General features: G+C 65.0%; 2 protein-coding genes and 1 pseudogene across 4 annotated transcripts; 1 reads left to right on the top strand and 2 right to left on the bottom strand.

Moving 5' to 3' along the window:
• Nucleotides 1–46: 46 nt before the first annotated feature.
• On the bottom strand, nt 47–5,636 carry TAP2 (transporter 2, ATP binding cassette subfamily B member). Of its 3 annotated transcripts, none has more exons than XM_063318666.1 (12): nt 5,499–5,636; nt 4,213–4,753; nt 3,999–4,107; nt 3,781–3,911; nt 3,505–3,710; nt 2,352–2,549; nt 2,141–2,269; nt 1,865–2,053; nt 1,594–1,767; nt 1,357–1,516; nt 1,141–1,277; nt 47–1,053 (listed from the first exon to the last, which is right to left on the bottom strand). In XM_063318666.1, exons 2-12 carry the CDS (start codon nt 4,685–4,687, stop codon nt 769–771), a joined length of 2,193 nt encoding a protein of 730 aa, XP_063174736.1. In that variant the 5' UTR covers nt 4,688–4,753; nt 5,499–5,636; the 3' UTR covers nt 47–768. The 3 variants fall into 3 exon arrangements, with proteins under 3 accessions (XP_063174736.1, XP_063174735.1, XP_063174737.1); XM_063318665.1 differs by lacking the exon at nt 5,499–5,636 and adding an exon at nt 5,134–5,287; XM_063318667.1 differs by lacking the exon at nt 5,499–5,636 and adding an exon at nt 5,006–5,108.
• Nucleotides 5,637–6,276: 640 nt separating this feature from the next.
• Nucleotides 6,277–8,050, bottom strand: LOC134507866 (C-type lectin domain family 2 member B-like; annotated as a pseudogene).
• A 4,654-nt stretch (nt 8,051–12,704) lies between these two features.
• Nucleotides 12,705–20,859, top strand: LOC134507849 (C-type lectin domain family 2 member D-like). The gene is made up of 6 exons (XM_063318800.1): nt 12,705–13,069; nt 14,295–14,433; nt 14,884–14,979; nt 19,586–19,770; nt 20,045–20,145; nt 20,324–20,859. Exons 1-6 carry the CDS (start codon nt 12,911–12,913, stop codon nt 20,436–20,438), a joined length of 795 nt encoding a protein of 264 aa, XP_063174870.1. The 5' UTR covers nt 12,705–12,910; the 3' UTR covers nt 20,439–20,859.
• The last annotated feature ends 73 nt before the right edge of the window (nt 20,860–20,932 follow it).

Here is a 20,932-nt window from a genome sequence, read left to right as displayed (position 1 = left end):
TGGGCAGCCTGTTCCAACGCTTGACAACTCTTTCATGTCCTGCTCAACGACAACAAGGGAAAAGAGGGGGTTGAGGGGGGACTGGGCACCTTTTCTTCGGGACGTGGCTGGGCATCCTTGTCCCTGTGGTGGCCGTGGTGAGCTCTGAGGCCACGTAGACGGGAGCTGAGGAGAAGCTCTCCCGATACGAGGCTACATAAAGAGGCGCTGAGAAGAAGCCCTCCTGCCCCGAGGCAAAGGACAAAGGGATTTGATGGCCTGGGACATCAGTCCCCTGGAAATAGAAGGCCCTGGTGGACACTGGTGCACACTGACCCCTGATGGCATCGGGGTACAAGGGGACAGGACACATCTGGATTTCTGGAGTGACGGGGGGATCCCAGTTGGCGTGTTGGGAGCCGAGGGGACCCAAGGGGAACCGAGAGGGAGAAGCGGCCGGTCCGGAGGCTCCGTGTGTCCCTGGCCTTGACTTGAAAGTCGGGCGCTTCATGGAAGTGAAGATCCTTCCAGGATCCCAAGGGGCAGCCGTGGGCTGCTGTAGGTACAGAGATGCCCCACACAGCAGCGTGCCCAGGTCGTGATATCACGAGGGGGAGGCCGGCAGAATAACGATGTCACACTGAGGTCAGCGCCACGCGCTTCCCACGGCGGCAGCGACAACCGGAGGGTGAATGTGGGGCTTCAGCGCCCGAGACCCTGCAGCCGGGCCGGGCTGTTCCCCCCCCGGCCCCCGCAGCCCCGCCAGCTCCTCTCCGAACCAATTCTGCTTTATTTCGTACAAATCTCCCTCCCGCCGGGAGCGTCTGCCGGGGCAGGAGTCGGCCCCTGCTCCCTGCAGCCCATCCCCGGGGTCTCTGGCTGCCCCGCGCTGGGGTAGCGCTGCAGCAGGCGGCTGTAGGGCCCGTGGCGGCTCCGCAGCTGGGCAGGCGTCCCCGTCTCCACCACGGCGCCGCGTTCCAGCACCACGAGGCGGTCGGCCGCCTCCAGCATCCGCGGGCAGTGGGTGATGAGCAGCACCGTCCTGGTCCCCCCGCTCCGCGCCCACTGCTGCAGCTGCGGGAGATGCCGACACCCATCACAACCCGCCGTGGGGCTCGCACCCGCCACCCCCCCCTGACCCCAGCACCTCCCGCCGCTCACCGCTGCCTCGCCCTCCCCGTCCAAGGCGCTGGTGGCTTCGTCGAGGATGAGGACGGTGGGTCGCCGCACCAGGGCCCGGGCGATAGCGATGCGCTGCTTCTCCCCAGCCGAGAGCTGCCCCCCTTTCTCCCCGACGTCTGCGCAACGAAAGGCCGGGGGCTCAGCAGGACCCTGGTGCCTGGGTCCCCTCCCCGCCGCCCCCCCCCCGGCACTCACCGGTGTCGAAACCCCGGTCCAGCGCCGAGATGAAGCCCAGGGCGCCGGCAGCGGCGGCGGCCGCCCTCACCTCCTCCTCCCCGCAGCCCTCCAGCCCGAAGACGATGTTGTCCCGGATGGTGCCGGAGAAAAGCACGGGCTCCTGCCCCACCAACGCCACCTGCCCCCAGGCGCAGGCTGAGACCGGGCACCACTCAGCGCAGCTGTGCTGCCCCACCTGCCCGCTGCTGCCCTCACCTGGCGGTGGAGGTACTGGTGCTCGTAGTCCCGCAGTGGCAGCCCGTCCAGCAGCACCTCCCCGGCCTCGGGCTCGTAGAATCGCTCCAGCAGCGCCGCGCAGGTGCTCTTCCCACTGCCGTTGAGTCCCGCCAACGCCGTCACCTCGCCGGGGCGCAGCTCAAAGGAGACGTCCTGGGTGGGGACGGGGGAGCAGGACGGGGCAGCGGTGGCGGGCGCTCAGGGACACCCCTCTCCCCTCCTTGGGGACGCCCGAGAGCCCTGGCTCTACCTGCAGGACGAGGTGCTCGGGGCGCGTGGGGTAGGCAAAGGAGACGTGTTGGAAGGCGACGTGGCCCCGCAGTGTGGCGGGCGCCCGCGTGCCCCCGGTGACCCCGGTGGGTTCCTTGTCCAGATACTCCAAGATCTTGTGACCGGCTGCCGCTTTGCTCAGCAAATCCCCGTGGCCAAACACCAGCGCCTGCATGGGGCAGGGGCGATGGCACCGGGGACAGGCACAGACGGACATGGTGGGTGGAGGGGGGGGACACGCGTCGCGTGGTCTCACCTGCACGTAGCGGCCGACTTTACCCTGGTAGAGGAGGAAGGTGACGAGGTCGCCGGCGGTGATGGTCCCCTCGCGGAGCTGCCGGTGCCCGTTGCAGAGCACCAGCACCTGCACCGCCAGCTGCAGCGCCTGCAGGGACGGGGGTCAGCGGGTTGTGGGGGGGAACGACAGGGGTGCCCGGACACCAGGGTCCCTCCTGCACCCGCCTCACCCGCTGGATGAGGGTGAAGAGCGCCCACTCCACATCTATCCGGTCCTTCAGCCCCAGCATCTCGGCCACCGCCCGGCTGTGGCGGCGCTCCTCCTCCTCCTCCCCGGCGAAGCTCCGCACCGTCTCGATGGAGGAGACGGCCTCCTGCACCACCGCCGCCGTGTTGGCCGTGGCGTCCAGCAGGCCTCGCTGCAGCACCTGGCCGGGGGGCAGCCGGATTCAGCACCCGTGGGGCGGCAACGGGACGTCCCCACCGGCCTGGACCCGTCCATCCCCTCCCCACCAGCCCCAAAGCTCTGTCCCCCCACCCCAGGGTCCCCACCCCACTGTCTCCATCCCTGACGACCCCATCCTGTCCCCACTGACCCCCTCCCCACCACCTCCGCCACAGGCCCCACTGTCCAGCGTGTCTCCATCCCACCATCCCATCCCCTCGGTCGCCATCCCACCATCCTGTCCACACCATCCCATCCCCACCGTCCCATCCTGTCATCCCATCCCATCCCCACCCTCCTGTCCCCACCACTCCCATTCCCACAATCCCACCCCCTCAGTCCCCACCCTGCCATTCCATCCCCACCGTCCCGTCCCCACCATTCCATCCTGTCGCCATCCCACTACCCCGTCCCATCCCCGCCATCCCATCTCCCTGATGCCCATCCTGCCATCCTGTCCCCACCATCCCACCCATTCCAATTCCCATCACCGCATCCGCCTGGTCCCCTTGGCTATCTCATCCCCCTTGTCCCATCCTGTCCCCATTCTCACCATCCCGTCTCCCTGGTCCCAATCCCACCATCCCATCCCCATTCCCACCAGCTCATCTCCCTGGTCCCCATCCCACCATCCTATCCCCGCTGTCCTGTCCCATCATCCCAACTCCCTGGTCCTCATCCCGCCTTTCCCATTCCCACCATCCCATCCACCTGGTCCCCATTGGCTATTCTGTCTCCATTGTCCCATCCCATCCCCACTCCCACCATCCATCTCCCTGGTCCCCATCGCACCATCCCATCCCCACTGTCCCATTCCGTCCCCATTCCCACCAGCCCATCCTCATCCCACCATCCCATCCCATCTCCCTGATCCCCTTCCCACCATTCCCATTCCCACCATCCCATCGCCTCGGTCTCCATCCCGTCCCCACCATCACCTGGTACCGGGCGTCATAGACTTTGCGCGCAGTGATGGTGAGGGGCACCTCCAGCAGCGCCAGCAGCGCCAGGCGGGGTGACAGCCCCACCATGAAGCCACCCAACCCCAACACCATGGCCAAGCTCCTCAACGCTATGTTGATGCTGCTCGGCACCGCCCGGCACAGCAAGGGCACGTCGTTGGCCAACCGGGCAGAGAGCTCAGCTGCGGGGACAGGGAAGGGTCAGTGGTGGGGCTGGGGGTCCTGGGGTGGGGTGATGGGGACCCCCCCTACCTGCCGGTGTCCCTTGGAAGAAGGCCAGATCCTGGCGCACCAAGCGGGAGAAGAGCTGGTGGCGGGTGCTCAGTTTGAGCCGGGCTTGCGCGAAGACGAAGAGACCCCCGCGGCAGCCGGCAAACAGCGAGCTGGGGGGGGGACACAGACACAGGGACCCCCGTCAGCCCGGCCACGGGGGACAGACGGACGGAGAAGGGGGACACAGGGACACCCACCTGCCCAAATCGGCAGCGAGGACCAGGCCGACGGTGAAGACGGTGAGTCCATCGCCGCGCCGGATGGCGTCCAGGGCTTTGCCGGTGCAATACGGCCCCGCGGTCTCACCTGGGCGGGCACCGGTGGGGTGTCACCAGGGGGGGGTCAGCGCAGGGGGGTGAGACAACAGCAACGTTGGGACCTTCCCCCACCGCCACCTCCGCCACCACTCACCCAGCACGGCCAACGCCAGGAAGAGGAAGGCGCCGCTAAGGACAGGCCACTCGGGCCACGCCAGCGCCAACAGCCGCCTCACGGCCACCGGTGACTCGGTGCCCACGGCCATGCCAGGTGCCGGCGCGGCCCAAGCCAGCAGCACCGCGGTGGTGGCACCGTGGGTCAAGGCCAACCAATGGGGCACGGCCGTGGCCAGCAGCACTGGGGCGGCACTGTGCGGCACCAGGAGGCTCCGGAGGGTGAGGAAGGTCGGGGGGGTGAGGCTGAGGACGACAGCAGCTCCCCGGGGACCCCCTGGTGCCAGTAGCCACCCGGCCACTGTGAACGCCAGTAGCCGCAGGCCGGCTTCCAGCCAGGTGGCTACCAGGCCCAACCAGGCCAGTGCCGGGGCCAGCCGGGCCAGCGCCGCCAGCAGCACCACGTCAACCAGGAGCAGGAGGCAGGACAGGCGGACGGCGGGGAGCAGCGCCATGGCCGGGGTGTTCACCAGTAAAGACCAGTGCTCCCAGTGCAGCTCCCCTGGTCGATGCTCGGCACCCTAGGCAAATCCCCAGTCAACACCAGTGCTCCCAGTCCAGCCCCATCAGCTCCCCTCGACCCCACCCAGCTCCCTGGGCCGCTCACCAGCCAACACCAGTGCTCCCAGTCCACGCTCCCAGTCCCAGCCTGGACCCCCAAGCCCCCACCCAGCTCCCTGGGCCGCTCACCAGTCAACACCGGTGCTCCCAGTCCACGCCCCCAGTCCCAGCCTGGACCCCCAAGCCCCCACCCAGCTCCCTGGGCCGCTCACCAGTCAACACCAGCGCTCCCAGCCCAGCCCCATCAGCTCCCCTCGAGTCGACACCCGCCCCCCCGGCACCGGAGCCCGCACCAGTGCTCCCAGTACAGCCCCCCAGTAGCCCCAGTCCCACCCGGTACCTCGCAGCACGGTCCCGTCGCGCCGCCTTTCGGTTTCACTTTCGGGGCCCCGCCCCCTCCCGCCCTCGGCCCCGCCCCCGGCCCCGCCCCCGCCGCACGCGCCGCTCCAAACTGCTCCAGCTCCATCTGCCCGGCAACTGATGACGCCGCCGCCTCCTCGGCCAATCAGCGCCGCCCGCCCGGCTCCTGCCCCGCCTTCACCCCCCCCATCCTCCAGGGGGACACCCCAGGGACCGGGATGGGGACCCCCCCCAGCCGTACCCGGTGCCCCCCCAGCCGCGCCCGGTTCCCGGTGCCCCCCTGCGATGCCCGGTGTCCCCCCCCGGTAGTGCCCAGTGACCCCCCCGGTGCCCGGTAGCCGGTACCTGGTGCCCGCCCCCGTTGCCTGAGGCCCGGGGACCCCCCCAGCCGTGCCCGGTGCCCCCTCCGGTACCCGGTGGCCCCCCCGTGTCTGGTGCCCCCCCACCCCGGGGCTTCCCACCGGGGCTTCCCCCCGGGGCTGGGCCATCCGCAGCCGCCGCCGGTCCCGCCCCCGGGCTGGGTTTTGCTTTCCGAGAAACGGCGGCGCTGCCGGGAGGGGGATCGGGACCAGAACGGGGAGAAGGGTCCCGGGAGAAGGAGCGGGACCGGCCCGGAGCGGGGACATCGGCACCGTCCCCTGTGCCCTCCCCATGCCCACTGTCCCCTCCATGTGCCATCTGTCCCCTCCATGTGTCCCGTCCCCTCTCCATGCCTGCGACGAGTGAGGAAAACAAGCAGTCGACTCAATATGAGTGATAAAGCAAGCTTCAGCTTTATTGCAGCTTCATCAGACTTTTATACTCTTATACTTAGATATGCCTATTTGTCTTACAGCTATTGGCTGTGCGCTAAAGATTACATTATTCATACTCCTCCTACATGCGGTTTCTGGGGTCCGGGTTTGTTCCTGTTCTCTCACAGTCTACTTCCTCAAAGTTCTTTATCTGACTTAAGCAAGGTCAGCACGGCCTCCAGCATCTTCCTTATCAGCGTAACTCGGAATTTCCCATGCAGGCAGGCATAGCTTACTTCTGACAATCCTGCATGGCGCCGTGCCCGTTCTCATATAGCCGTTCCTCAACAATGTTTTAATAAACAATACAAAACAGCAGGAAAAAAAAAAGCTTCCGTGTGAGTGAGAGTCTAACTTTCAAGGGAGCCCCACAGGGGCCACTTCACCCCCTGGCTCTGTGTCCCCTCCACCCTGCACAGGGCCAGGGACCTGCACTGACATTGCTGCACCCAGCTCATCTGGCAGCAGCTGCTCCAGCTCCATCACCACAGCTCAGCATCACCTGTGAGGTGTGAGAGGAGCAAGATGGGTTCTGGGGTGGGCCCAGGAGGATGAAGGAACCAGTCCCAGGCTTGAGGTCCCAGTGCAGGCAGCACACAGCAGCTCCCAGCACCTCTCCCCACCTGCAGGACCAACCCGGAGCAGCAGCTGAGGGAAGGACACCCCCACGCTCCCCTGCGCTGCTGGAAGGGCTCAACCTGTGAGGCCCCACCACGCAAAGGTCCTTTCTCCAGCGCCTCTGTCACCCGAGCGCTTGGGGCTTGCTGCAGATGTACGGCCGTGACTGGGAGCAGCCTGCACTCGCGACAGCCCCGTCGTACAAATACGCACACTCTCCTTGGCCCTGCACCTCAAACCTGCAACAAGCAGCACAGGCACCGCTGGCACCGCGGGGGTCGCGGTCGTCCCCTCAAGCACCAGGAGGGGACAAGGGCCGCCTGCGAGGGACAGCCCCAGCAGACACGTCCCACCAGGGCCCTGCCCGTCCCACCGCAGGACGGTCTCCCCCCGGCCCTGGACTCACCTCTGGTTGAAGCTGCTGCCATCCACCCACTGCAGGCGCTCGCCCCGTCTCCGCAGCCCAAGCCAGTAATCAATGAGGCCCTTGAGGTGCAAGAGGAACTCCTGGGCACGACACAGAGAAGCCAACAGTCAGGAGAAGCTGCTGCCAGCCCCACGCTGGTCCCTGCCAGCCCCACACAGCTACCACCGGCCCTGGGATGGCAGCAGCTCCCACCCCACGCCTGCTCCAACAAGCTCCAGAGCTGCTGCAGGAGCTCACCAGCCCGGCCAGCGCTCTCGCTCCTGCTCTGACACAGCTCGGCTCCAACCCCGGGCTCTGCACCCAACCCAGGAACACCCCCAAACCCCCACGCAGCCACAACAGCCCCGCACTCACCCTTTCCTCCTTGCTCTTGGGCATGGCCAGCGAGGCCCCATGCGAGGAGCACTGCTCCTGGCTCCACTCCCAGCTCCCCTCAGCCCTCGAGAAGGAGTAGCAGACATTGCGGTACCCGACCCAGTCCTCAGGACAGGCCAGCACCAGAGCCGCAGGCACAGCTGGATCCCCTCCATGTCTTCCTGCTGGAGAGGGAAGGGCAGAAGGGCAGAGGATTGGGCTCCGCAGGGACCAGGGGACACAGCTCCGCGGGGCAGGGAAGGAGGCAGCCGCTCCTCCCTTACCTGAGAGTACAGCAACAGCCACGGCCAGAGCCAGCACCAGAACCACCAGCACCACGACCCACACTGGAGGGAGGGGGAAAGAGCCACTCGGGGTGAAGACGGTGCTGTCCCCCTCCCAGCCCCACCACCCCCAGCACAACCTGCCCAGGGAACACAGGAGGGACCCCCCAGACCCCTCTACCCCACACACACTCAGCTGCAGCTTCTCAACCCCCTCCCCGGGCACAGCAACTGCCATCGGGCCATTCCCAGCTGGCAGCAAGGGACAGTCACACAGGGCAGGGACAAGGCTGTCACCCCACACACACTGGGGGACAGCCCCCAGCAGGAGAGCTGCCAGGCAGAGAGAGACGGGGGGGCTGAAACAGCCCCCCAGGGAGGACCCAGCAGAACACAAGACCCTTTCCCAGACAGCTGGAAGAAGCCCCACACGTGCCAGCCCCACTCCTCCTGGGGTGACACTGCCACGGGGACACTGTCTCCTCCCAACAGGCCACAGGGGGGGCCCCGCACTCACCCACAAGTCCTCTGCGTGGCCTTTCACCTGTGCCCCGAGGCATCTCTGCGTGTGGGGATTTCCCTCTGTCCCGGGGACTCAGGGGCTCCTCCACATTCCCCTCGCTGGAGCAGGATCTGTTCCCTTCTCCCGTGGCACTCTGAAAAGCGGAACCACTGCACTCACAAGAAGCACAATCTTGCCTGTTTCAAGCCACTTCTACCACCCCTGCTCTCATCATTGTGTTGGGACATTGCAGGGAACACCAGGCAGGACATCAGGACCATTAACTCTGTTGGCTGACTGGCAGCACACCCGGCTGTCACAGATCAGCCCTGGCCACACGGTCTCACCCGGGCTGAGGAAGGCCATGCCAGGGAAGGGCTGTCCCTGCTCCCCCTGGGACGCTGCAGCCTGTCGCCAACACCTGGGGACACAAACACAGCCCCAGTGAGCTCAGGGACCAGCCCGTGGAGCCCAGCAGGGCCAGCGCCCTGGGGACGGTCGCTGATGTCTGGCTGAAGGAGGGCAGAAGGCAGACGAGGGAGGAACAGCCCCAGGTCTGGACATTCCCCTCCAGCCCCACTCACCCAGCTGAGCCCCGCAGCCCGGCCTCCACCAGCCCAGGCAGAAACCCCAACTGCCAGCAGCTGCTGGAGCACCAGCTCTCCGTCCTGGCAGGCAAATGCCAACGCCCGGCACAGGAGAGCGGCAAGAGAGGCTCCGTCTGCACCAGGGCACGGGGCTGCTCTCCCCAGAGCTGCTCCTGCGCCTTTGCACAAAGCGGCTCCCGCAGCCCGGGCTTCTCTGCTTGCCAAACCCACTGCTCCACCGTGACCCACGTTCCGGCTCCGTGCCCCGAAAAGCAGCAGCGGCTCCTTCCCAAACAACCCGCCCGGAGGATGGAACCTCCGGCCCCCGCAGACAGAGACGGCGACTGTGCAGGGCGGGCCTGGAGCCCAAAGCCCCGGCAGCACCAGGCCCCCCCAGGAACCCAGCGCGGCCCCGGGGAGCCCCGCCGACGGAGCCAACGGGGGAGCCCGCCGGGCTCCCTTCCTCGCAGCCCCCCACCGAGCGGACGGCACCCAGGGGCTCCACGCTCCCACATCGCACCCACACTCACGCCGCCGCCGCCCAGGGCCAACTGCCTCAGGGACACCGCATTTGTACCCCTCGCACGGCCCGCCCCCCCCACCGCTCCGGATGGCATCCGGATGCCTTCATCAGGATGGCATATGGAGCCCGGGGAAACCAGGATCAGCGGGTAAACAGGAATTAGATAAGACGAGCACGCACAAAAAGCAATTCTTTGCCATGTTCAGCCATCCCTAGCAGTTTTTAGCGCCGGTGTTAGTCACAAGCAACATGGTTTGGCATCTGAATGCCACAAAAGTGATAAAAATGGGTGAGACTGGGACTAGGTCTAAGGAAGAAATGTTTTAGGCTGGGGGTGGTGAGACCCTGGCCCAGGTTGCCCAGAGAGGTGGGAGATGCCCCATCCCTGGAAACATCCCAGGTTGGACGGGGCTGTGGGAGACCTGGTCCGCGGGGAGATGTCCCTGCCCGGGGCAGGGGGTTGGACTCGATGGACCTTGAAGGCCTCTTCGATCATAAACTATTCTATGATAAAATGCCCCGTAAAACCCCGTTCAGGTACCGCACTTAGGCTGGGACAGCCTCGTGCACATAAATAAATATTTACCCTCCCTAATCCACATTTCTCACCCGGCTCCCTCCTTCGCGCGGGTCAATGAGAAGTTTTATACCAGCAGCCAGCTGTTGGGTGGTTTCCGAGCCGCGTCTAGAAACGAGGATGTTCTCGTTGAGGGATATTAGCTGTTGAGCATAAATGAGTGAGTTTTAATTAGAATAAATTACTTGGGATAATAGCACGGTGCTGTTTGCTGAGCTTTACTGAGCACGAGTAGCTGGAGTTGCCGAAGCCTTTAGGCCGCGATACTTATTTTTCTTAGTAATTTTCCCTGGAGCTGGGCCAGCGCTGGGTTTAGTCTTTTACTACGGGAGAGATGCTGATATCACTCTAAAGTCTGGGTGGTTTTTCTCCCAAGTTTGGGTAGTGTTTCTCCCGAGTCTGGGATACTTTGGTTGCCCACCTTCTGCCCAACAAGGGCGGGCGCACAAGGGATGTGAACCAGAAGCTACGGAGGCACCAGGATCTTTAAGATCCCTTCCAACCCGAACCACTCTATGATATCAGCATCTCCCCCATAATTTATCTCTAAGTAACTTATTCTAACTAAAACTTACTAATTTATGCTAAACAACTAAAGAATGGCAAAGAATTGCTTTTTGTGCGTGCTCGTCTTATCTAATTCCTGTTTACCCGCTGATCCTGGTTTCCCCGGGCTCCATATGCCATCCTGATGAATCCGTAAGCCTACGTGGACTTGTGTTTTAGGTAGGCGGAATAACGAGAATCTTGTGTGTTTAAATAACGGGTGAATATCCGGGGTAAGGTGGGCTACATTTGTGGGTTTTCCGCCTCGCACCTGGCGACAAATAAAGCAATATCTCCACTCTGAACTGCTTTTGGTTTCGAGAGCTTTTATTTCAGGTAACACAGAAACATCTTCATAGAATCATAGAATGCGTTGGGTTGGAAGGGCCCCTTACAGGCCATCTAGTCCAACCCCCCTGCAGTCAGCAGGGACGTCTTCAGCTACATCAGGTCGCTCAGAGCCTCATCCAGCCTTGGATGTCTCCAGGGATGGAGCCTCCACCCCCTCTCTGGGCAACCTGGGCCAGCGTCTCCCCACCCTCTCGTAGGGCCCCCTTCAGGGACTGGAAGGGGCTCCAAGGTCTCCCCGGAGCCTTCTCTTCTCCAGGCTGAACCCCCCCAGCTCTCTCAGCCCGTCCTCGCAGCAGAGGGGCTCCAGCCCTTGGATGATCTCTGTGGCCTCCTCCGGCCCCACTCCAACGGCTCCGTGTCCTTCTTGTGCCGAGGGCTCCAGAGCTGGACGCAGGACTCCAGGTGGGGTCTCACCAGAGCAGAGTAGAGGGGGAGAATCCCCTCTCTGGACCTGCTGGCCACGGTTCTTCTGACGCAGCCCGGGATGGAATTTGCCCTCTGGGCTGCAAGCGCACACTGTTGGCTCCCGTCCAGCTTTTCGTCCACCAGGACCCCCAAGTCCTTTTCCGCAGGGCTGCTCTCTGTCACGTCAGCCCCCAGCCTGTATTGATAACGAGGGTCGTCCTGACCCAAGTGCAGGACCTTCCACGTGGCCTTCTTGAACTTCAGGAGATTGGCTCGGGCCCACCTCTCCAGCTCGTCCAGGTCCCTCTGGATGACATCCCGTCCCTCTGGCCTGTCGACCGCTCCACTCAGCTTGGTGTGGTCGGCAAACTTGCTGAGGGGGCACTTGATCCCACTCTCCATGTCATTGATGAAGATGTTGAACAGCGTCAGTCCCAGTACGGATCCCTGAGGGACACCACTTGTCACCCTCCTCCATCTGGACATCAAGCCACTGACCACCACCCTCTGGACGCGACCATCCAGCCAGTTCCTCATCCACCGAACAGTCCACCCATTAAATCCGTATCCTCCGACTTCAAGGGAAGGATGTTGTGGGGGGGAGCGTGTGAAAGGCCTTGCAGAAGTCCCGATAGATGACATCCGTAGCTCTTCCCTTGTCCGCTGATGCAGTCACTCCGTTGTAGAAAGCCACCAGGTTGGTCAGGCAGGACTTGCCCTTGACCTTCACCTCCATCAAGGCGCTCAAAGCCTCACCCAGCCGGATTCGGGATGTTCCCGGGCATCTCCCACCTCTCTGGCAACCTGCCTGGCTCACCCCCCTCGGCGCAGACAACTTCTTCCTCAGATCTCATCCAACTGTACCTCGTTCTTAGAACTTTCTAGCATTCAGCTGCCAAAGCACGTTGTTGATGGCTAACAATTAGCGGCGATGGCTGAACCTGGCGAGGGGTGGCTCTTTGTGCGTTATTCCTGCCGCTTCCCTGTTGACCCCGGCTGCCTCTGGGCTCTGTGTAATGCGGAGTTAATTAATTAATGATGCTGGTTGTCCCTGCAGTGCATTATCCCCAACACCAGGAGGTTTTCAGGAGGGTCTTGCAGGTGCCTGTCGCTGGCAGCATTTGAGGTTTTCCAGGTGGATCCTTTACCCGCCACCTGCAGCTCCCCAGCAGCAAAATCCCACTTTCCAGGTCCGGGCTGACCTTTGATTTGCTTTATTTCATACCAAAACCCGCAGGAAAACTGCCCGGCCTGGGGGCCTCGGGGCACACCTCATCAAATACCGCACCGGGGAGGGAAGGGGCGTCTGGCACCCTCCGGTGGTTCCCGGGGGCTAAAAATCACCGAGTTTCCACCCAAAACGGCCCGAGAGGAACGGCCGCGGGAGGGGCTGTGAGCGCCTCGCCCCGGACAGCTGTCCATCACGTCACACCCATGCGGGACGGCCCGCTCCGATTGGCTGAGCTCCTTTCCCGCCGCTCCTGGTCCCTGCGCGCTGATTGGCCGGAGCAGTGGTGGGGGCGGGCCATGCGAGGGGTATAAATGCGGTGTCCCTGAGGCAGTTGACTCCGGGCGGCGGCGGCGTGAGCGTGCGAGCGCGGAGTCCCTGGGTACCATCTGCTCGGTGCGGGGCTGCGGGGAAGGGAGCCCGGCGGGCTGGCGCTCCCCGTGCGCCCCCGCTCTTCATGGCCCGGCTCCGTGCGGGGCCGGGGAGGCGCTGCCCCCGCGGGGCCCCGCTGCTGCCTGGAGCTCCACCGGCTGTGGCCTGTCGCCGAGGGCACCCGGGCCGATGGCGGCACCATCTCTGCCCGTCCCGGGGCGGGGGGGCGGCCGGTACCGGCCGTCCTTCTGGCAGCCCTTCTGCCTCCGCGCTGCTGCTCGCAGCCGCCCCATCGCTCACCGGGGGCGGGGCAAAGAGACAAAAACCCCGCGGTTTCCTTCAGAAACGGTCGGTTCGGGGGGGTCCACGCTGGGAGCGGTTGAGTTCGGTTTGAAAAAGGCGCCGCGCTGATTGGCTGCCTGTGTCGCCACTCCTCGCCCCGCGCGCTGATTGGCCGGAGCGGTGGGCGGGCCGTGCCAGGGGTATAAATGCCGTCCCTCAGTCAGTTCGCGCCAAGCGGCGGCGGGAACGGTGGGTGTCGGAGTGCGGAGTCCCTGGGTACCGTCCGCGGGGCGGGTGGGTGCCGCCCGCTCGTGGGGGGCTGCGGGGAAGGGAGCCCGGCGGGCTGGCGCTCCCTGTGCGCCCCCGCTCTTCATGGCCCGGCTCCGTGCGGGGCCGGGGAGCCGCTTCCCCCGTGGGGCTCCGCCGGCTGAGCTGGGGCTCCCCGGGGCTCCGCTGGGTTCCTGGGGGGGCCTGGTGCTGCCGGGGCTTTGGGCTCCAGGCCCGCCCTGCACAGTCGCCGTCTCTGTCTGCGGGGGCCGGAGGTTCCATCCTCCGGGCGGGTTGTTTGGGAAGGAGCCGCTGCTGCTTTTCGGGGCACGGAGCCGGAACGTGGGTCACGGTGGAGCAGTGGGTTTGGCAAGCAGAGAAGCCCGGGCTGCGGGAGCCGCTTTGTGCAAAGGCGCAGGAGCAGCTCTGGGGAGAGCAGCCCCGTGCCCTGGTGCAGACGGAGCCTCTCTTGCCGCTCTCCTGTGCCGGGCGTTGGCATTTGCCTGCCAGGACGGAGAGCTGGTGCTCCAGCAGCTGCTGGCAGTTGGGGTTTCTGCCTGGGCTGGTGGAGGCCGGGCTGCGGGGCTCAGCTGGGTGAGTGGGGCTGGAGGGGAATGTCCAGACCTGGGGCTGTTCCTCCCTCGTCTGCCTTCTGCCCTCCTTCAGCCAGACATCAGCGACCGTCCCCAGGGCGCTGGCCCTGCTGGGCTCCAAGGGCTGGTCCCTGAGCTCACTGGGGCTGTGTTTGTGTCCCCAGGTGTTGGGGACAGGCTGCAGCGTCCCAGGGGGAGCAGGGACAGCCCTTCCCTGGCATGGCCTTCCTCAGCCCGGGTGAGACCGTGTGGCCAGGGCTGATCTGTGACAGCCGGGTGTGCTGCCAGTCAGCCAACAGAGTTAATGGTCCTGATGTCCTGCCTGGTGTTCCCTGCAATGTCCCAACACAATGATGAGAGCAGGGGTGGTAGAAGTGGCTTGAAACAGGCAAGATTGTGCTTCTTGTGAGTGCAGTGGTTCCACTTTTCAGAGTGCCATGGGAAAAGGGAACAGATCCTGCTCCAGCGAGGGGAATGTGGAGGAGCCCCTGAGTCCCCAGGACAGAGGGAAATCCCCACACGCAGAGATGCCTCGGGGCACAGATGAAAGGCGACAGAGAAGACTTGTGGGTGAGTGCGGGGCGCCCCCTGTGGCCTGTTGGGAGGGGACAGTGTCCCCGTGGCAGTGTCACCCCAGGAGGAGTGGGGCTGGCACGTGTGGGGCTTCTTCCAGCTGTCTGGGAAAGGGTCTTGTGTTCTGCTGGGTCCTCCCTGGGGGGCTGTATCAGCCCCCCCGTCTCTCTCTGCCTGGCAGCTCTCCTGCTGGGGGCTGTCCCCCAGTGTGTGTGGGGTGACAGCCTTGTCCCTGCCCTGTGTGACTGTCCCTTGCTGCCAGCTGGGAATGGCCCGATGGCAGTTGCTGTGCCCGGGGAGGGGGTTGAGAAGCTGCAGCTGAGTGTGTGTGGGGTAGAGGGGTCTGGGGGGTCCCTCCTGTGTTCCCTGGGCAGGTTGTGCTGGGGGCGGTGGGGCTGGGAGGGGGACAGCACCATCCTCACCCCGAGTGGCTCTTTCCCCCTCCAGGCAGGTGCCCCACGCTCCATCCAGTGTGGGTCGTGGTGCTGGCTGTGCTGGTGGTTCTGGTGCTGGCTCTGGCTGTGGCTGTTGCTGTACGCTCAGGTAAGGGAGGAGCGGCTGCCTCCTTCCCTGCCCCGCGGAGCTGTGTCCCCTGGTCCCTGCGGAGCCCAATCCTCTGCCCTTCCCTCTCCAGCAGGAAGATGTGGAGAGGATCCAGCTGTGCCTGTGGTTCTGGTGCTGGCCTGTCCTGAGGACTGGGTCGGGTACCGCAATGTCTGCTACTACCTGTCGAGGGCTGAGGGGAGCTGGGAGTGGAGCCAGGAGCAGTGCTCCTCGCATGGGGCCTCGCTGGCCATGCCCCGGAGGCAGTGGGAGATGGTGAGTGAGGGGCTGTTGTGGCTGTGTGGGGGTTTGGGGGTGTTCCTGGGCTGGGTGCAGAGCCCGGGGTTGGAGCCGAGCTGTGTCAGAGCAGGAGCGAGAGCGCTGGCCGGGCTGGTGAGCTCCTGCAGCAGCTCTGGAGCTTGTTGGAGCAGGCGTGGGGTGGGAGCTGCTGCCATCCCAGGGCTGTTGGTAGTTGTGTGGGGCTGTCAGGGACCAGCGTGGGGCTGGCAGCAGCAGCTCCTGACTGTTGGCTTCTCTGTGTCGTGCCCAGGAGTTCCTCTGGAGTCAGAAGGCCCATGTTGATTGCTGGCTTGGGCTGCGGAGACGGGGCGAGCGCCTGCAGTGGGTGGATGGCAGCAGCTTCAACCAGACGTGAGTCCTGTTGGGAGCCGGGGCCATGGGGAGACCGTCCTGCGGTGGGACGGGCAGGGTCCTGGTGGGACGTGTCTGCTGGGGCTGTCCCTCGCAGGCGGCCCTTGTCCCCTCCTGGTGCTTGAGGGGACGACCGCGACCCCCGCGGTGCCAGCGGTGCCTGTGCTGCTTGTTGCAGGTTTGAGGTGCAGGGCCAAGGAGAGTGTGCGTATTTGTACGACGGGGTTGTCGCGAGTGCAGGCTGCTCCCAGTCACGGCCGTACATCTGCAGCAAGCCCCAAGCGCTCGGGTGACAGCGGCGCTGGAGAAAGGACCTTTGCGTGGTGGGGCCTCACAGCTTCAGCCCTTCCAGCAGCGCAGGGGAGCGTGGGGGTGTCCTTCCCTCAGCTGCTGCTCCGGGTTGGTCCTGCAGGTGGGGAGAGGTGCTGGGAGCTGCTGTGTGCTGCCTGCACTGGGACCTCAAGCCTGGGACTGGTTCCTTCATCCTCCTGGGCCCACCCCAGAACCCATCTTGCTCCTCTCAGACCTCACAGGTGATGCTGAGCTGTGGTGATGGAGCTGGAGCAGCTGCTGCCAGATGAGCTGGGTGCAGCAATGTCAGTGCAGGTCCCTGGCCCTGTGCAGGGTGGAGGGGACACAGAGCCAGGGGGTGAAGTGGCCCCTGTGGGGCTCCCTTGAAAGTTAGACTCTCATTCACATGGAAGCTTTTTTTTTTCCTGCTGTTTTGTATTGTTTATTAAAACATGATGTATTTCTACATGTGTTTGTCTCCTGCTGGGGCAGGGGCGTGTGCTGGAGGCAGCCCTGTCCCCTCCCCTCTGCTGGCACTTTCCATCCCGCCTTTGGGAGCGTTGGAGGACACGGCTGTGAGGGGGTGTCTCTGCTGCCCAACATCTTCTCCACCCATCCTTGGCAGTGTGGGGTGCTGGTGGTGGGAGGGGGTGGCTCCAGCCTGTGTCCCCGTGTTTTCCTGCCCATGGGGGCCCTTGGGCCACCCCCAAATCCTGACCCCTCAAGAAGGTGCTGCTGCAGGAGGAGCCCCAGCAGCAGCTGAAAGCAGCTGTGGGCGTTGGGGACTGACCCAGCTCTTCTGGTCGCTCCCGGTGGCGCCCACCCCTCGGTTCAGCGCTCACGGCTGCCCCGCCATCCCCCTTCCCCTCGCCCCGGGGGTACCAGGGAGCAGCTCCCCCACTCCGGGTGCGGCCCAGACCCGTGTCCGGCTCCTCCGCGGAACCCCCGGGGGCGGCTCTTGAAAGAGCCTTTGGGTTCCGCCTTTTTGCGCTCCAGCCACCGCGCTCCCAACGCTCGCCCGCTGCGGGACCCCCGGCCTCCTCCGCGCCCCCGGCCTCCTCCGCTGCCGCTTTTCCCCTCGGTCCCCGACGCGCCCCGGCTCCCACAGGCTTTACCGGCCGCCCGGCTCTGCCCACCCGCTCCTTCCCGTTACCGACACCGCTGCAACTGCCCCCCGGCTGCGCCCCCCCACCGGGCCCTTTAAATACCCCCGCGCCGGCCCTACGAAAGGGGGCACGAAACAACCCCCAGGAGGCGGATTTAGCAGTAAAGCGGGACAATAGAGCCCCCTTTATGTTGGCCCTGGGGCACGTACATACCGCCCGTCACCCTCCTCACAGGCCGCTAATCGTCATAATTAATAAACTTGATGGCTGAAGAGGAGGGAAGTCGTAACAAGGCAAGTGTACTGGAAGGTGCCCTCAGCATACCAAGACGTAGCTGGAAGACAACAGCATTCAGCTCACGCCTGAAAGGCGTCTGCCACACACATCATTCCAAATGACGGAATTTGCACCCAAAACGGGGGCGCTGGGCCCGGGCGGAACGTGAGGCGAGGGGCGACTCCTGAGGGGAGCTGGAGGCGGCGCTCCCATTGGCTGCCTCTAACGCCACTCCTCGTCCTTGCGCGCTGATTGGCCGCAGCGGTGGGCGGGCCGTGTCGGGGTACAAATATCAGGCCCCTCCCTTCAGCGGGGCCAGAGCGGCGGCGGGAGCGGAGTGGAGGAGGTGGGTCCTGGCGGTGGGCGCTGTTGGGTGCCGTCCGCTCGGTGCGGGGCTGCGGGGAAGGGAGCCCGGCGGGCTGGCGCTCCCCGTGCGCCCCCGCTCTTCATGGCCCGGCTCCGTGCGGGGCCGGGGAGGCGCTCCCCCCGCGGGGCCCCGCTGCTGCCCGGAGCTCCGCCGGCTGAGCTGGGGCTCCTCCGTCGGCGGGGCTCCCCGGGGCTGCGCTGGGTTCCTGGGAGGGCCTGGTCCCGCTGGGGCCTTCCCGGGCGGGGGGTTCCGGCTCCAGCCCCCCGCACAGTCCCCGTCTCTGCGGATGCTGGAGCATGCGGTCTCTGGGCGGGTTGTTTCGGGAGGAGCCGCTGCTGCTTTTCCGGGCAGGGAGCCATAGAGTGGGGGTCACGGCTCTGGGCAGGGAGCCAGAGTGTGAGTCACGGATCGCCAGCAGCGGTCGTTTTCGCACCAGAGAAGCCCGGGCTGCAGGAGCCGCTTTGTGCAAAGGCGCAGGAGCAGCTCTGGGGAGAGCAGCCCCGTGCCCTGGTGCAGACGGAGCCTCTCTTGCCGCTCTCCTGGGCCGGGCGTTGGCATTTGCCTGCCAGGACGGAGAGCTGGTGCTCCAGCAGCTGCTGGCAGTTGGGGTTTCTGCCTGGGCTGGTGGAGGCCGGGCTGCGGGGCTCAGCTGGGCGAGTGGGGCTGGAGGGGAATGTCCAGACCTGGGGCTGTTCCTCCCTCGTCTGCCTTCTGCCCTCCTTCAGCCAGACATCAGCGACCGTCCCCAGGGCGCTGGCCCTGCTGGGCTCCAGGGGCTGGTCCCTGAGCTCACTGGGGCTGTGTTTGTGTCCCCAGGTGTTGGGGACAGGCTGCAGCGTCCCAGGGGGAGCAGGGACATCCCTTCCCTGGCATGGCCTTCCTCAGGCTGGCTGAGACCGTGTGGCCAGGGCTGATCTGTGACAGCCGGGTGTGCTGCCAGTCAGCCAACAGAGTTAATGGTCCTGATGTCCTGCCTGGTGTTCCCTGCAATGTCCCAACACAATGATGAGAGCAGGGGTGGTAGAAGTGGCTTGAAACAGGCAAGATTGTGCTTCTTGTGAGTGCAGTGGTTCCACTTTTCAGAGTGCCACGGGAGAAGGGAACAGATCCTGCTCCAGCGAGGGGAATGTGGAGGAGCCCCTGAGTCCCCAGGACAGAGGGAAATCCCCACACGCAGAGATGCCTCGGGGCACAGGTGAAAGTCCATGCAGAGGACTTGTGGGTGAGTGCGGGGCCCCCCCTGTGGCCTGTTGGGAGGGGACAGTGTCCCCGTGGCAGTGTCACCCCAGGAGGAGTGGGGCTGGCACGTGTGGGGCTTCTTCCAGCTGTCTGGGAAAGGGTCTTGTGTTCTGCTGGGTCCTCCCTGGGGGGCTGTATCAGCCCCCCCCTCTCTCTCTGCCTGGCAGCTCTCCTGCTGGGGGCTGTCCCCCAGTGTGTGTGGGGTGACAGCCTTGTCCCTGCCCTGTGTGACTGTCCCTTGCTGCCAGCTGGGAATGGCCCGATGGCAGTTGCTGTGCCCGGGGAGGGGGTTGAGAAGCTGCAGCTGAGTGTGTGTGGGGTAGAGGGGTCTGGGGGGTCCCTCCTGTGTTCCCTGGGCAGGTTGTGCTGGGGGTGGTGGGGCTGGGAGGGGGACAGCACCATCCTCACCCCGAGTGGCTCTTTCTCCCTCCAGGCAGGTGCCCCACGCTCCATCCAGTGTGGGTCGTGGTGCTGGTTGTGCTGGTGGTTCTGGTGCTGGCTCTGGCCGCGGCTGTTGCTGCACTCTCAGGTAAGGGAGGAGCGGCTGCCTCCTTCCCTGCCCCGCGGAGCTGTGTCCCCTGGTCCCCGCGGAGCTGTGTCCCCTGGTCCCCGCGGAGCTGTGTCCCCTGGTCCCCGCGGAGCCCAATCCTCTGCCCTTCTGCTCTTCCCTCTCCAGCAGGAAGATGTGGAGGGGATCCAGCTGTGCCTGCGGCTCTGGTGCTGGCCTGTCCTGAGGACTGGGTCGGGTACCGCAATGTCTGCTACTACCTGTCGAGGGCTGAGGGGAGCTGGGAGTGGAGCCAGGAGCAGTGCTCCTCGCATGGGGCCTCGCTGGCCATGCCCCGGAGGCAGTGGGAGATGGTGAGTGAGGGGCTGTTGTGTCTGCGTGGGGGTTTGGGGGTGTTCCTGGGTTGGGTGCAGAGCCCGGGGTTGGAGCCGAGCTGTGTCAGAGCAGGAGCGAGAGCGCTGGCCGGGCTGGTGAGCTCCTGCAGCAGCTCTGGAGCTTGTTGGAGCAGGCGTGGGGTGGGAGCTGCTGCCATCCCAGGGCTGTTGGTAGCCGTGTGGAGCTGGCAGGGACCAGCGTGGGGCTGGCAGCAGCATCTCCTGACTGTTGGCTTCTCTGTGTCGTGCCCAGGAGTTCCTCTGGAGTCAGAAGGCCCATGTTGATTGCTGGCTTGGGCTGCGGAGACGGGGCGAGCGCCTGCAGTGGGTGGATGGCAGCAGCTTCAACCAGACGTGAGTCCTGTTGGGAGCCGGGGCCGGGGGGAGACCGTCCTGCGGTGGGACGGGCAGGGTCCTGGTGGGACGTGTCTGCTGGGGCTGTCCCTCACAGGCAGCCCTTGTCCCCTCCTGGTGCTTGAGGGGACGACCGCGACCCCCGTGGTGCCAGCGGTGCCTGTGCTGCTTGTTGCAGGTTTGAGGTGCAGGGCCAAGGAGAGTGTGCGTATTTGTACGACGGGGTTGTCGCGAGTGCAGGCTGCTCCCAGTCACGGCCGTACATCTGCAGCAAGCCCCAAGCGCCCGGGTGACAGAGGCGCTGGAGAAAGGACCTTTGCGTGGTGGGGCCTCACAGCTTGAGCCCTTCCAGCAGCGCAGGGGAGCGTGGGGGTGTCCTTCCCTCAGCTGCTGCTCCGGGTTGGTCCTGCAGGTGGGGAGAGGTGCTGGGAGCTGCTGTGTGCTGCCTGCACTGGGACCTCAAGCCTGGGACTGGTTCCTTCATCCTCCTGGGCCCACCCCAGAACCCATCTTGCTCCTCTCACACCTCACAGGTGATGCTGAGCTGTGGTGATGGAGCTGGAGCAGCTGCTGCCAGATGAGCTGGGTGCAGCAATGTCAGTGCAGGTCCCTGGCCCTGTGCAGGGTGGAGGGGACACAGAGCCAGGGGGTGAAGTGGCCCCTGTGGGGCTCCCTTGAAAGTTAGACTCTCATTCATACGGAAGCTTTTTTTTTTCCTGCTGTTTTGTATTGTTTATTAAAACATGATGTATTTCTACATGTGTTTGTCTCCTGCTGGGGCAGGGCT

This window comes from Chroicocephalus ridibundus, chromosome 28 (assembly GCF_963924245.1).
Source record: "Chroicocephalus ridibundus chromosome 28, bChrRid1.1, whole genome shotgun sequence".
NCBI classification, from domain to species: Eukaryota; Metazoa; Chordata; class Aves; order Charadriiformes; family Laridae; genus Chroicocephalus; species Chroicocephalus ridibundus.
The sequence above is the reverse complement of the archived record's forward strand: the minus strand, read 5'-3'. Positions and strand labels throughout refer to the sequence as shown.